Source organism: Vespa mandarinia, chromosome 4, assembly GCF_050613455.1.
Source record: "Vespa mandarinia isolate Hongniang chromosome 4, ASM5061345v1, whole genome shotgun sequence".
Taxonomy (NCBI): Eukaryota; Metazoa; Arthropoda; class Insecta; order Hymenoptera; family Vespidae; genus Vespa; species Vespa mandarinia.
Genome location: NC_140813.1, coordinates 158,074 through 174,278, shown reverse-complemented (window position 1 = coordinate 174,278; position 16,205 = coordinate 158,074). Strand labels below are relative to the sequence as shown.

General features: G+C 45.9%; 1 protein-coding gene across 14 annotated transcripts in view; it reads left to right on the top strand.

Annotated features, from left to right (window-relative positions):
* The window catches only part of LOC118447168 (RNA binding protein fox-1 homolog 2), an 80,418-nt gene that overhangs the window by 25,882 nt on the left and 38,331 nt on the right, over nt 1-16,205 (top strand). For 2 of the 14 annotated variants that reach the window (XM_085656628.1, XM_085656627.1), the window contains exons 1-4: nt 4,873-5,087; nt 14,468-14,755; nt 15,731-15,994; nt 16,122-16,175. In XM_085656628.1, coding sequence (XP_085512754.1) covers nt 5,061-5,087; nt 14,468-14,755; nt 15,731-15,994; nt 16,122-16,175 — 633 coding nt within the window. In that variant the 5' untranslated portion in view covers nt 4,873-5,060. Of the gene's footprint in view, nt 1-3,066; nt 4,012-4,731; nt 5,088-14,467; nt 14,756-15,730; nt 15,995-16,121; nt 16,176-16,205 lie in introns of those variants that run through there. The other 12 variants (XM_085656625.1, XM_085656624.1, XM_085656622.1 and 9 more) reach the window with 11 other exon arrangements.

The following is a 16,205-nucleotide window of genomic DNA, read 5'->3' as shown; positions in this document are numbered from 1 at the left end:
ACATTCATCGTAACGAATAGCAGCGGCGCCCTCGGCTACTTGAGGATTGGTACGATAAATATCGCAAAATTAGCAATTCGAACGTATTATAAAGGTCGATTCTTCGATCAAATGTTACGTTGTCACTACGTACGACCACCGATCCTCCTTTACTTTTCATTGCATTACATACGCATGATACGAAGCCTTTCCGAAGAGTTTCCTTTTTCTTTCTATATCGATTCGACACGATCGAACGAATCTTTCATCGATTCATTTCGCTCATGTAAAAGAGCTTTTAAAAATTTGTAAAACTCGTGTAAACTGTAAAGAGGCCATTTTCTTTTACGTTGCCTTTTTTTTTCTTTCATTCGTTTTAATCATCTGTAAATTAAAAGACGTTAGCACCATCTCACGTCGGTGTCGATCATACATCGGTATCCTGTACGTTTGAACAAAATTTCGATCTAATTCGATCGAATTCGTTGTATATAGAAATTAGAAGTCGCTTGAAAAGAAAGAACGTACGTAGACGACGAGAGGAAGATCGATAGAATTCCTACCTTATCGGCGACATCTGGTGTTCTGTCTTATCAACGTTCGAATGAATAATAAAATGATAAAATTCTTTAATACTAGAGATTATCTTTTACGAAACGTGAAAGCGTTGGATCAGAGAGGCACCCTATAAATGTCATCTTATATCATTATTAATTGTACTGATCAACTACAAATGCGCGTGTATCGTTAGTCGGTATCGTCTACGTCGATACAGCAGTTTTCTCTTTGCACCTCGGACAAGTTCCTCCGTCGCTTATGCAGATATCTGTGCTTTTATTTATCATAGATACGCTATCGATAGTAATAAATAGAATGATCGTAATAGTGTGTCATTGAAATAACATCGAAGAGAGTCGAAATTTGTAGCGTTCTAAGAAGATGATGTTTTTGCGATTGGAAAATTAAAGGAATACGCTTCTAAGAATTTCTCAAAGAGATCGAAAGATTTCTCTTTCGTGTTTATAGAAGAGAGAAACGCGCGAAAGACGCGCGCGCGCGCGGAAGTCGAAAGTTTAGAGCACGTTCGAGCCACGTTTAAAATCGACGACGAAATGTTTATGCGCGTGTAAAGTCTCTCCTCTGGAGGCTGTACACTGTATACGTATCCTTAGAGAAATAGACAAACTTTGGATATGGTTGGTAAAAAAAAAGAAAAAAAAAAACGCATGACGTGGCGTAATCTCTTCGAAGACACCAAACGGAAAGATGGCAGGCTATTCCTCCTATTTTAAGATGCTTATTAAATACCATTCAGAGTGTTACTCGTTACACTAGTAACTCTCGCGTACGATACTTGCACCATTTATGGTTGTTAATATCTTTTTAATTTGAATAAACTATTAAGTTTATAGGAAATATCGATATACGAAGAAGACACTTTCGAAGGTACTAGTCGGATTGGTGACGAAAGACGGAGAGAGCGAGTGTGTGCGAGAGAGAGAGAGAGAGAGAGAGAGAGAGAGAGAGAGAAGAGAGAGAAAGAGTCGGTGAAAATTACGATCGTGCTCGAGGATATATTTAGTACGCGTTTCTTCTTTCGGGCCGAAGCCGAAGAGAGAACGGACTTTCGAGAATCCAGGCGGCAGCTCTCGTCATCGAGTGCCACTCGTTCGTACTTTATTTCTATCGCGCCTCGGGACGCAACCTTTAACTTTACTCGGAATAAAATCGTACTTCTCTCGCATCCCCCAATATACCTACATATACATTTATGCATATATATATATATATATATATATATATATATGTATATGTATATATATAGAGCGTGTATATATATATATATTGCATGTATATATATTTCATTCTCGTGACGTCGATCGGAATAAAAACTCTCATTCTTCTCTCTTTACTTGGAAGGTATCCTTTCGTACACAACTCTACGAGATATTAAAATCGAAAGATTATTTTTCGTTCCGAGCAGAAAACTAGACGACAGTTTTCAGTGGTGTCAGAGATCGGTAGTTGATTCTGCACTCGACTCCGATACTCCCTCGTAGTTGTCATGGAGACGCCACTTTAGTATTTCCCCCTCGTTGAAGGCAGGGGGAAGAGAGAAGGAGCTTTCAAGTTGCGTTAACAACTTTATCGATGCTTCGTGGTCGGAGGAATGTTACGTATATCTTCAAAGCGTAATCGACGTTTATTCAAAGCTGACGAGTATTTACAAAGATCAATTCTAATTCTATATATTTCGATCCGTTTATATAAATATTTTAACATTCGGAGGATATAAGTTGATTCTTTTTCTCTCTCCAGCTCAGGTTCAGAAGCCTTCGAGATCGATCTCGCAGCAACGATATAAAATTAATTCTATTTTTGATGAGAGAGGAGGGCATAGAAACAATGGTTTAAATAATACATCAACGAATGCGGATAGATCAGGTTGAGACGAAAAGACGGTCGATCGCAGCATCCAAGTTGAAGGAGTTTGTATCTCTCTCCTCTGACGGTCGATAAATTGATCCTCCCCGCTCGGCCCTTTCTCTCTCTCTCTCTCTCTCTCTCTCTCTCTCTCTCTCTCTCTCTCTCTTTGACCCTCGAGGCCGAAGTAGGGGGCATAAAACATTTATAGTGTCAGAACGGTGCGAGCGAGGAGAAGACAGGATTCGAAATGGCGTCGCGCGCACGAGGTGCACGTAGCGCACGACGCGTAGGGTTTGCCGGCGAGAGCGGGCGCATGTGCGTCGCAGCTGCAAGCTCCGACGTACAAGGATCCGTCCGGTATAGCCGTGCTTCTAAAAATACACGGTGCACCCCGAGTTGCGTCGTTAACGATTCTCAAACTGGAGAATGTATCGCGATCGTATCGATTAACTTTTCGAGATACCTTTGATATTTATTTTTTAGTAGTCGCTCGTTTTTCACCCTTTCTCTGTCTCTCTCGAACGTGTTAAACTTTTTAATTTCACGCGACACTCTTTTAAAAAAAAACCGCTTCATTTTCATATTCGTATCGAAAATTTATGGGAAAAGGTTGGAAACGAAGAATCTCATGAAATTCGTTTCGATATAATCCCTAACACATCGATACGGTACAATCATCGCTATACCTATCGAATATCGCGAATTCATCGAACACCAGGTATATTCGTAACGCGGATAGAAGCGCGTTGGCAGGTTCGTTTGGCTGACGATAGGCGGTGCGATAGTCAATAGATGGTAGAAGTAGGTGGCGCTAAGCGCATCGATGGCGACGAATGGATGCGCGAGAGAGTCAGTCGTAGAGCCACCACGCACGGTGACGGTCGTTGACGAGTTTGTACGGACGAGCGATAGCGAGTAAAAACGAGTAAGAGAGAGAGAGAGAGAGAGCACAAATTTGACGAATCAAGACGAGGAAGAAGAAAGGAATCGTTGGCAGCGTTTCTCGATCATTTACAAAGCGGATCGCGCGTTCATCTTCGTCGTCGATTCCTTCTCGGCCGTACGCGGTTGTTGGTGCGTTCGAGAAATCGCCTTGGCGCGCGCGCGCGCGCCCCAGTGCGTGCGCGAGAGTTTGGAGCGAGAGAGAGAGAGGGAGAGAGAGAGAGAGGGAGTGAGAGAGAGAGAGAGAGAGAGAGCGAGAGAGGGGGAGGAAAGAGAGAGCGCATCGCACTTTGTCTCTCGACGACGCCGCCGTGTCGTTCTCTCGGCCGAGATACTTTAGAGTGTTGTGGTGTTATTTTTCGCAAGGCAAACCCATAACAAGATTTACGGCGAAAAAAGATTCTTGCCATTTACGTGGCTACGCTTTCTCGTGGAGGTGCTGGAGGAAGAGGAGAGATCCGCAAAGCGATTCGAGAAAAAGTAATTGATAGAAACTGATCGAGAGTAAAAGAGAGAGGAAAGTGGAAGGTGGGTGAGAACGGGAGACGGAGGGCCGGAGGTAACCAGTGACGGATTTTTTTTCGCACAACGGTGGAGCAAAACGGCCTCAAACTGTGGGGCTCTGGGGCGTTCTTCCTTCCTCCGCAAGGGATGTACTACCCTGTAAGTGAGCTGATCATTATCTTTTTTCCTTCCCTTCTTTTTCACCTTCGAATCGATCAAATTTTTCACTTCAGCTTTTAATCCTACGTCTCACTTTGCGTCGATAGACGCTGGATGGATTATAGAGAGACATTGCGAGACCGAGAGAAAGAGAGAGAGAGAGAGAGAGAGAGAGAGAGAGAGAGAGAGAGAGAGAGAGAAAGAGAGAGCGCCGGCCTCTCGGCGCGACGTGCTCTCTCCTCGCAAGGCGTCGGTTCGATAGATGGCGCTTCGAGCGTACAAGTCGTATTCCACGGTCGAATCGCATTTTACTTTTTCTTTCGAGTTTATTAGCGGAAATGAGAAAAGAAAAAGAGAAAAATAAACGACTTTGTAAAAAATGAATGCACATTGTTCCATCGTCGCGTGTATATCTTCTTTTTAATTCGTTCGAGTTTGTTTTTATTTTCTCTCTTTGTTTATTTCATTGACTTGATATATTTACGCGTTAGCATTGGTAAACACATGCATTTCGTTTCATCGACGAGCAAAAGACGTATCCTTTTTCCCAACAAAGGGGTCTCGTTAGAGGTTAAAAGCAGGCGATCTAGAAAGAGAGAGAGAGAGAGAGAGAGAGAGAGAGAGAGAGAGAGACGTGCAGGCCATAGATGGGGGAGGGGAGAGCGATAGTCTCGCTTTCGTGGTCGCGGACAGAGGGACGCCTCGGCGACTAGCATGCCTTCGAGGCTATAGGACGCATCGTGAATTCCACGAGAGTTTATTTAAGGAATAGAGAGATCTTTCTTCGTAGCACGAACACGGAAAGAGGGGGAGAGAAAAAGATCTGCTTCTTGGAACGTGCTCCTTCCAGATAGATAATGCACGCTTTTCGAGAACGTCGAGAGCCGATCGAAAAATACGCCGGACGTTATAGGAATAATAAAAATGTAATTTTTTTCGTCCGACGTAGTTCCGGCAGTCGCGATAAAAAGTTTATCATCGACGTTTTGGGTCGTCTCATTATTGGCCTAAGATATTAAGATGCACGTAAAAAGAAAAGGAAGAAGACGATGAAGAAGAACCCGCGTGTCCCACGCGTAAGTAGAGGACGTTTGAGGTTCGACGTCAAAAAAGGAGGCAAAAGACAAAAATATGGGTATAACGATCGATGAGAAAAGTAAAGACGGGAGGAGTAAATAATTAATTGACTCGGTCACTTTGATCGCATAAATTGTCTTTGATCAGTGCGCGAAAAAATGTTTGGAAATCTTGTTAAGCGCTTAATCCTCGACGAAACGTATAACATTTTCTCATCGTAAGAATTTCTAATTCGTTCGAGGACGACGCGGCTATTCAAATAGCGGAGCGACTACCTGAATCGGGCCAAACTGGTTCGGTCGTATGAAATTTTGTCGGTCGGTCGGTCGGTCGGTCGGTCGGTCGGTCGGTGCAGCGAGAGAGCGCAGGAAGAGAGCGCAGCGAGCGTGCAACGAACGTGCTTTCTCTCTTAGAATTGGCAGCAACGACGCGACGGGGTTCTTCCTTGTTTGTTTTTGTCCGCCTCTTCTTGCTTCTCTAAGCCCTTGGAGATCCCGATATTTTTCCCTTTCTACGTATTGTCGTTTATTTTAGAAAAGATGCTCGGTCGTGCCCTTAACGGAATATACAGTAGCAAGAATTTTCGGAGGAATCGACAAAATTTCTCCTTGAAAATAAAATAAGGCTTAGCTCGTCGTTTTGACTAACAACCCCCTGGTTATAGGATCGATCGATCGATCGATCGGACCGAGTTTTCATTTCTTGGAACGACTGCGAGATCGATCCTCGACAATCTTGGCCGTGGTTGCGTAACGAACGTCTCTCTCTCTCTCTCTCTCTCTCTCTCTCTCTCTCTCTCTCTCTCTCTCTCTCTCTCTCTCTCTCTTAACGATCGCTCGCTCGATATTTCTCATCCTCCTCGTTCAACCGCATCTTCCTATTTACGTCCATATTTATGCTCTAGCTCGCACGCGAACGTCAAAGTACGGATCGTAAGTCGCATCGTAAATCGGTCTCCTTTCCTCCCCGTCACCCTCGAAGCCCTCTTACGAGTTCTTCCCGCGCGCTGCCGCCGATCCGGATCGATTTTTCTACGCGCAGATTCGATAGCGGCTGATACTTTTACCACGGCTATTTTTTCGTCCGTTCATTGGAATTAGTTCCGGGCCAACGTTGCGATACGTCAAAGATCCTTTTCATGGTAGAGCTCCATCGAACAGCTGTTTGTGCGATAAGTGCCGAGATAACGATTGCGGGAGGCTTTTGTTCGAGCCTTCGAGATCGCGCTTCCCCTTCTGTTTGACGACTGTCAATGAACTCTCTTTAGAAAATACCAAGCTCTTTGTCTCGTCTCGCGCGATAAACGAACGTTCTTTTGCGGCCCTCTCTCTCTCTCTTTCTCTCTCTCTCCCTCTCTCCCTCTCTCTCTCTCTGCGCTGCTTCCGTACTTTTCCGAGGCGAGAGAGACCAAACGTCTCGGCCTGATTTTCAAGTAGTATTTAAGAAAGACAACGAACGACTCTTCTTTTCGCGCGGGAGGGGAGTATCTCTTTACGGATTAAGAAGGAAAAATTTTCTCTCTTTTTCCATAAAGTGCAAACTATATGTAAGGGGTTGCGTACGCGTAAATTCGGCCGCGCTTAACAAAGTAGCAGGAGTCTTGAGGAATACGAGTCTACCACCTACGTAAATATTTGTAGAGCTCGCTCGTAAATAGATGTGAATGAGTCATAGTTGAGTCAGAGAGAAAGATGGGAGGATGGAGCGAAACGGGCAAATTCCTTTTCCCTTGGTTCGACTCGAAACAAGTCGACGTGATGGTGTGTCCTTTCGGTGGTTCGGCAATATCGACGATACGTTCCTTTTCGTCGGTCCTTTATTTTCATTGGCTTCTCCTCTCGCGTGCTGGTACCAGCAGTTCTTCTTAGAACTTCTCGAGAAGAAGAAGAAGAAGAAGAAGAAGAAGAAGAAGAAGAAGAAGAAGAAGAAGAAGAAGAAGATTATCTCGGAGCAGAGTCGGTACTGCTCTACGTAGTCGAGGGCGCCGCGGCACTGCGGTGCAGATATCGATCGGACCGGGCTAGTCGCAGCTTCTCTCAGAGTCATATCCAGGACCACCCACGCATCCGTCCCTGGCGCGCACCCTCTTTCCCTGGGCTTGGCTCTCCTACTCGACTCGGCCGCCGCCGTCGCCACCACCACCTTTCCTCGAAATCAAATCTTTACTTTTCTACGTGATATCCTTGCACGCCGAGGAACTTTTCTTCTATCGAAGATCGTGTTAAGAGCCGAGAAAAATGACGGGATCCTTCTATTATTTTCCTTCGGAGCGCGTGAACGCGCACTTTTCTTCTCTCCTCCGAGCCTGCTTCCTAGTATCGATCCTCTCTCTCTCTCTCTCTCGACTCCCCTCTCGGAATCGTATTATTTCTATCGAGAGCGGAGCACGGGGGTGAGAGAACGTTTTAAAAAAGCGAAGTCTGACGTCGATAACGGTCGACGATAACACGAGGCGGGGTCGTTTCAAAGGTTATCTCCGCTGCAAGCGCGTACTTTCTCTCTCCACAATTTTTTCTTTCGATCATTCGGGAAATCGACGTCTTTCAAAAATACGTCTGCGTTACGTGTCTATTCGGAGCCGAATGGCCACTAAGATTTACTGATATTAAATGTTATTTACGATCGTAGACGACGAGTACGTGTGTAGGTAGTTGGTAGGTATAGACGCCGCGCGATCCTTTGCTCCCGCTTGAGATAAAGGAGAAAAATATATCGACGAATCGCGTCTCGAAGAGCTTCTTCGAAGCCGAACAACGCCCGTACGGAATTACGAAAGAAAGTTCGACTTCGTGTCGACTTCGTGTGTTATATTCCTCGTCGCGATCACGCGAAGCGATAAAAGAGGCGACGACGCTAGATAACGCCGCGTTAAACGCCGATCGAGCTATTTGGGCAAGAAGACCACCTAATCTCGAGCCAAGAATGTTTTTATCATCGTCGTAGCGCGAAGAAGCTCTCTTTGTTTTCCCAAAACGGATTTTTATCGGATCGATGATTTTCACTAATTCGTCTTATCTCGCTGGAACATCGACAATACGGGAATGAGTTACACTACATCGAAATTTGAAATAACCAAAGAACGCGGATTTCCGTGGTCCGAGTACATCAGCATGGATCGCGTTATTATTATTAATCGACTGGCGGAGAGAGGGACGTCTCGAATCTTTCAATATTTCGGTTAATGCTATCGATCGACGTTATTAACGGGGCTCGTCGTACGTGTAAAACATCGATCGACCTCTTTCCTAAAGACGAGAAGGCGAATGTTTTAATGGGTGACGTTATTGTCCATTTTGAAGATATCAATTATAAAAGTTGTTTCGTTTAGACGCTCGTCTAAGACGAGACTGCTCCGGAGATAGCGTCTCGCGTGGTTGCACGTACCTTCGAAGAAATTGTCATGCACGTACTACGTCGTAACGACGACGACGACGACGACACACCCGGTGCATGGTTTGCACGCTCTCTTCTCGACAGCGCGCATTCCGAATAGCTGTCGGCGACGTAAACGCACGTATACACGCGCCCGCGCGCACCTCTCTCTTTCTCTCGCTCTGGCATCGGCGATTATATCAACGAGCCTCGACTCAAAGGTTCATTGATAAAATCGTTTCGTGGCTTTGTGTAGTCTTCTTAGCTTACAGTCCTCTCTTATCTCTTGCCCGCGTGCCTCCTCCTATCGGAAAGAAAAGAAACGACAACGAGGTTTTTACCATTTGGAACCTTTGAAATCGTCGAAATTATAGGAGAACAAAGAGGATGAAGATAACGCGATCGTATATTCGATTTTTTTTCCATGGACGCAGCTTTTCTTTCCCTCTCCCCCTCATTTTTTTCTTTTTCTTTTACTTTATTTCTCTTTTTGAAATCGATACGACCACGATTTACTCGAATTTCATTGGGACGCGAGTAAAAGCTAAACGAAGGAAGCATTGATTTTTTTTCAAAGCGTCTCGGGTCGGTGCGAAATCAGAAATCGGGTCCGACTCGGTAGAGATCGATTTCGAGATCGTTTCGTGTAATCGAAGCTTCGCTCGAATCTCATTGCGCGGCTGGTTCGTGGCGCTGTGGGAAAACGCGCGGCTCCAATTTCCTCGCTCGAAACGCGCAACTCTACCACCTACGGATCTCTTTCGAACGAAACTTTTCTTCATCTCTCCCCTCGCTTCGTACCATCTGCCTGCGGGCGGAAACAATTTTCGATTTGCTACGCGCAAAGACAGAAAGAGAGAGAGAGAGAGAGAGAGAGAGAGAGAGAGAGAGAGAGAGAGAGAGAGAGCCCTCCATTGAAAAGATTTCATTAGCGATAGATGCCGTTTCCACTGATCGTCGATCATATCTTTCAACAGATTTGCACGATTTTTTTGTCTCATATGCGGGATCGCCTCGATCCACGCCACGCGCACGGAATAAGCGTAAGTCATTAAAATGCTTCGAGCGGGGCGCATGCGCGCGATGAATTTCTCCTGAACTAAGGACCAATCGGAAGCCGCGCGTCGTCTATGAATAATTCAAACTTTTGTCGTCGACGACTGCCATGCTCGACGTCTCGAGTAGAAAGAGAGAGAGAGAGAGAGAGAGAGAGAGCCTCCTGGCATTCTCTTCTCTACCATGTTCGACTTCTTTCCAATTCTTTTTCTTTTTTCCCCCGATGCTTTTGTCTATCTCCCCTTTTGTGGTTGCGTCTGGATCGCGTCTACATCTTTCCCAGTCAGAAAAACAGAAAACTCTTAGCGCATCGTTCGTACTCAATAATTCCTGAAGGCCGTTAACGAAACTAATTGGGTGTAACGACGTCAGAAGCGCTCGGATCTGCCTCGACACTAGGTCTTTTTATTTTAACTAATTTCTTTTTCTCTTCAACGATCTGTAATGGTAGACCGATTAAGCCCGCACGACTGAGATTGTTTTTGTACTTTCGATAAATTTCGATAGGACGGCGGTCTTCATTATTTTTAAGAACATTTAAAACGTCAAACGAGAATTTTCTAATATTTATTTTTCTCTGGTATAACGTAACGACGCAATGAAGCCTCGAAGAATGGAAATTCGACGAATGAACGCGTCGCTATGGTGAACGTTAGCGCGATCATCATTATCGTCGACGTCGACGTCGACGTCGACGTTGGTGTCGATGTCGATGTCGATGTCGCCGGCTAGCCGCCAACAACGGGGCTCGATGCTGCCGTCGCGATCGTAGCGTTGATGGTTTTTGATTGGCCGGAAGTGACGTCACGACACGCATCGCGAGTCTACACACATTAATCCATGGCGGCTAGCGCGTCGTGGCCGCTAGACGGTAGGCGTCTCCGTGGTGTATACCATCTAGAGAAGGAACGCGATCGTGCGCGCGTATTACTTTCTTTTTTTTTCCCAGCTTAGAAGCCGCCTAGAAGTCGCGTCGTCAAAGCGTTTTCCTTTGATCGTAAGGTTTTGCAAATTGTAAGGTATCAAGCCTCGTCTACGCAAATAGATAGATATATATCTCTACGATGCGTATACGCGTATAGAGGCGATAGGACGGAACGAGTAATATTTCATATCTCGATTCGACCGACCGAATGACAGGCTGCGGTTTTTCAGGGCAAACCGCAAGATCGGTTTCGATCGGCTGTAGACAAGGTTGGTGTAGTGAAAGTCGACGAGACGCGCGCAACGAAGCATCCAAATTCGACTAGGAAAGAATTTCTCGGATGCTTCGAAGGATGATGCACGTTTTGGAGGTTACGGTCGCTATAGAGTAGCTCGGATAGTACGAATTGGTAGGGGGAAAGAAGGCAGCAGCCTTTATGACCCCTCGCAGGCAGGCAGAAACGGTTCGAGTAGCGTGGGCCTTTGTGCCCGAGAGGATGGCTCCGTGCCAAAATCCGTCTACGATCCCTTCGTTCCACCGCTTCGTACTAACGGTCCTGCGAAAAGGAGCCTTTGGACAAATAAAACTTCGGGGCTCTTCTTTCTATCCGCGCGTGAGCGCAGTCGGTTAGAAGGAACAAGAGCGTTGGACTGTAACGCTTTAAATTCTCTTTATATATTATTATTATTATTATTATTATTATTATTATTATTATTATTATTATTATTATTTTACGGGAAAAGCGAAAAGATAAGAAAGAGCCGGAGCGATTAGACGCCCGTAGAAGCGAGAGTAATGATCCTGCGATGGAGGGCTGCTGGACGAGGGTAATCCCTTCGTAATAAGGGGGAGCTAACGGGGCGACGGGACTCGAACCGGGTAAGCTGATGTCTCGAATCGTTTTCAAAGAGCCTTTCTCTTCTTTAGCAATGGGAGAGACGGACGAAAAGTAAAAAAAAGGGCATATACGGGACGGGAACAAAAATTGCTCAGATTCGTCATAAGTAATAAGGAGCTAAAAGAAGACCGTTCGCTCCTCGTTCGATCTCGATAAATCGTTCGCTTTCCCTTAGAGCCGACAATATTAATTTCCTTTAAATTCTATTGGGAAAACTCGGTCCGTGCGAGTCTTTCTCCGTGAGAGACCGTGATTAAGATCGAATGATTTCATATTAGGAGAGTTATTAATAGTTGTCGGTTTTTCCGTTGGCTCGGCTTCAAAATCTCTTATTACGTCGACGTTTCTTCTCTCGTGCGCGCTCTCCCTCGCCCCGGAAGGAAACCGTCGTCGTCGTCGTCGTCGTCGTCGTCGTCGTCGTCGTCGTGTCTTTTTTCTTTTTACCGAGTGAATTTATGAGGATCTCGACGACGAAATTGCGATAATCGTTCGTGGCCGAGAGGATCGTTAAACGACTAGGCTATTCGCGTAATCGGGTGAATTATCGTTGGTACCGTTTCGCAAAATTCCCTTTCCGTTGGAACGGTTGAATTGAGGCACAGCCTCGTAAGATAAGACCAATTTACGTCAAATTAATTTCTCGACGATTTTCGATACGGCGGTTTTGCTTCTTTTTACCCTCCGCCCACTTATACTTTCTTTTCTCTTACCTTAGTCGAAGAGAAAAGAAAAAGAAAAATTATCTAGCCTTCCGCCGGGAAGAAATAATTAGATATCTTTGCGTCTATTTTTACACGGCTTTTCGTGTGGGCGGACTTTTCTTTTTTTGTTCCTCTTAACCCCGTAAATACTCGAAAGAACGTCCACGCTCCGAGGGATTCGTAAAAGGATTCGTAAAAGAGGAAGAAAAGATGAAGAAAAAAAAATTGAATAGCTCCTTCTCGCTCGATTCGACTCGAACCGAGATATTCGGTTCCGCCGAAGCGAGTATCCGTTGTCGGACAGGTACGAATAAATGCTGCGTAGAACAACCAAAGCATGATGAATAATAAATGTAATCGGGTCGCTGAAAGCGGCGCTACTTTAATAAGCGGATCAACATGGATTTTCTTCATTCCCGTTTGAATTCGATCGTTTTTTTGAATTCTCCCGCTCGGCCGTTGATTCTCCGACGTGCGTTGGATCTTCCAATCGAGATAGAACGGATAATAATCAACGTTGACGAAAACTCGGAAAGCGTATCCTCTGCATAGTTCCTCGGCGGCGATCCAGCTACGAATGGAGGAGGATTCGTCGTCATTGACTCTGCTGGCACTCATTGGCAGCGAGCCATCCATTGATACCATTTCGTATTATTCGATCCCCTTCTCCTTTGTTCAAGAAAACGAGTCGGTGATATATATATATATATATATATATATATACCTTCTCTTTTTTCTCGCAAACGCCATTATCTTCTTTTTTTTTTTTACGTTCCCCGATAAAGTCGCGTATCTAAGATCGAATTGTTCATTCTGTCGCGAGGCAACGAGAGGAAATAAAAAAGAATATGTGTACATTCGCGGAAAGTCAAGGATAAAAGTCGCGTACGACCTTTGTATCGTTCGCTCCGCCGCGAAAGCGCCGAGTTTTATCGCGTGCCAGATGCTCCGAGATATTCAAAACTAGCGTGGCCGTTGTTAATCTTTCGAACCATCCGCTCTTCCCGTTCGGCCGCTTCAATAAAATCTACAACGTTAGACCGATTACAAGGAGGAGGATGCGCGAGATCGTTAACGTTCCTCGTAAATTGTTTTCACTCGTGAATTCTAGAATAATTTATCGACGATTACGAGCGATCGACTATATGGTAAACGACGAAATGAGTTTTCGATGGCACTCGATCAATCGCAAATGTGCCATCGCGTATTTCGTCTTTCCAATCGTTTTTCATGTGACGCGCGGACGCGCACACACGCGCACAGTGCGTGCATGAAAGGGTGACGTATGCGTGCTAACCATCTCAATTATTTAATTCCGCGACGCACACGGATGCTGCAGGGACAACGGCAACGCGAAAATCATCGCTGCTCCCTGCAAATGGAACGTTCGTCTCTTTCTTCCTTTTTCACTCGTCACGACGAAACGCACCGAGCACACCCTCTAAATTTATTTGCCTTCTATGCCAATTTGCATACTCGCAAATGTCTGCGGTTTCTCTTCTGTGTGCGACCAAGCGGATAGCCGGTGATAATATAAGACGAACGATATGTGTCCGTCGTCCTTCTAATCTCGTTTAGGCGAACGTGCTTCTTGTTAATCCACGTCTGAAAGTAGTCGCGCGCTGCGAGAACATTTGACAAAAGTAACAAATTGCTCTTCTATTTCCTCGTGCTATATACACCTTCGATCATAACGAGAGAGAGAGAGAGAGAGAGAGAGAGAGAGAGAGAGAGAGAGAATTAAAAGGATAGTACAAAGCTATATACGCGCGAGATACGCAAATGTGAGGGAGAGAGAGAGAAAAAAGTCACGGAAGCTCGCGACCTTACGGTGATTTATCGCGACTAATTTATTCCAACGAGTACTTCCCTGCTAGAGCGTCTATTTAAAGAGCGATTTTCCAGGCACGATCGTAACGCTTCTTTCCCGAGGGAGAAGCGCAAAGTGAAAAGAGCCGAGATCGTCGACGTCGATGTACGAGAATTATTTGCAAACGAGAGAAGAGAAACGACGAACGACGGGGCGCGGTCGTACATGTGTACCTAAAGAAATTTAGAGAGAAAGCGAAAGGTCGGACCTTTTCAGATATCTTTGTGAAAGATTTTCTGGTATATGGCGTTTCTCTCGTACTACTCGTGGAAGAAGAAGGAGAAGAAGAAGAAGAAGAAGAAGAAGAAGAAGAAGAAGAAGAAGAAGAAGAGGAAAAGAAAAAAAAAACGTCGATATTTATTCGTTGTTAGGCGTGAGCTCTAACGTAAGCTCGCCAATGGAAGCTCGCCAAAAGTCTCGTGTCTTGAGTGACGGTCACGGCGTAAGACGATCTTACGCGAGTAGATTCTACTAATCGTGATCCTTTGGCGTTATCCTAACGCCGTAATCAAAAGAACAATAATAAACGTTTTAATCGAGAAATTTGTCGATTGCAGCACATGGTGCAGACAGGAATGGCTGCGCCGTACGGTGGGGGTGTCTTCCCACCACCGGTAAACGGTGTCGCGGGCGTCGTTGGGGCGGCCGGGGCGGCGGGCGAGGTGAAACCACCCCCGCCTGTGCCGGTGAAGGAGGACAACAGCGGAGCGGGCCAGCAGGCACCACCGAGTGGAGCCCAGGTATCGGCACCGACAAGCGGACCCCATCCTTCGGCACCGGGGGCACCAACGGCAGCCAGTTTCAGCCCACCTCCGCCGCCGAACGGCGTCGATCAGCAAGCGATCGTGAGTATCGACTCGCTTTCCCTCTCCCTTCAACCAATCGAGACCCATCGAGGAGATTTTTCAATGAGATTGGAGAAAGTATGCCGAACGACGCGATAAGCGGCAACGACGATGATAGCTTCTATTCCTTACTTAATTACATTTACTCTGCCTCTATCCGACGAACGAAAAATGAATTTACCGTTCGACGAGCTTCGAGAAAGCCTCTATATAGCTCGTTCGAATCATCTATATAGCTCGACACGAATACACGGCGTGTCTTTATCATTCGCATTATTCCTCGCACGTATGCCCAACGTACGTAATGGTAAAGGATGTCCCTCGATTCCCCGGTATTTGTACGACACCAGTTTCTTTACGAGCAGCTTTCGAAATGACATATGCGGTAGTCCGAGTCGAACGATATCGCTCCTAGCCTAGGAGGCTTGGCCCTTTTAAAAATTATATACTCTTAGGTTTTGCTCTTTCGTTCAACGAAGCACGCTCTCGCGTCGCCTTCCTCTCTCACATCACAACTAGCCGCGTTCCTACAGTTTATTACGTTCCTTCCGTACGATAATAATCTACGTATATAGTTATCTATCGTGTTATAGTACTCTACCGAGCATATATCCGAATGGGATTTTAGATATTATCGCAAACGTTATACGCAAACTCGTCGTTTGATATTCTCTTGAACGGCGGCTTGCGGCCTAACCCTAAACTAGTCGGAGCGCGTGTTACGCTCGTTATGGTAGTCCTAGCGCGATAAGCTCGACGACGTACAATACACTTATAGCCGTACAACATACGTTCGCCAAATCTGACTTTGCTCGAACGTAAGAAGAGTTAATAACTTGTTCCGTTCGGCGCGTATTATTATTACGTCGGCACAAATGCAATAATAGTAAATAAGATCGATGGTGCGATTTAGGGATCGCCGGGGACCACCGATCCAAGAGCCGATAAAAGAGGAGTACGTTTATCTCCGAATAGTCGGAGGTGTTTCAGGCGGCGGTGGCTGCGGCGGCTGCGGCGGCCGCGAGCGGAGGTGGACAACAAGCCGCTACCACTCAGGGAGGAAATGAGACGAGCCCGGAGGGAGCCGTCGAAGCTGGATCTCTCGTACCGGTGACCTCAGGCGCGACAACACCGGCTACCGTGACGCAGGCCACGGATCTCAAGGGCCAGCCTAAGCGCCTACACGTCAGCAATATACCCTTTCGTTTCCGAGACCCCGATTTAAGGGCGATGTTCGGGGTGAGTGTTCGAGTTAAACGTCCTTCCCCCCTTCCTCCTACCTTTCCCCTTATTATTCCTACTTTTCTTTGTTTCTTCTTCTTCTTCATCTTCTTCCTCTTCTTCTTCTACTACGTGTATGTTTCAGCAATTCGGCCCGATCCTCGACGTGGAAATCATTTTTAACGAGAGAGGAAGCAAGGTAAGCTCACGTCGATCTATAGGCTGCGAG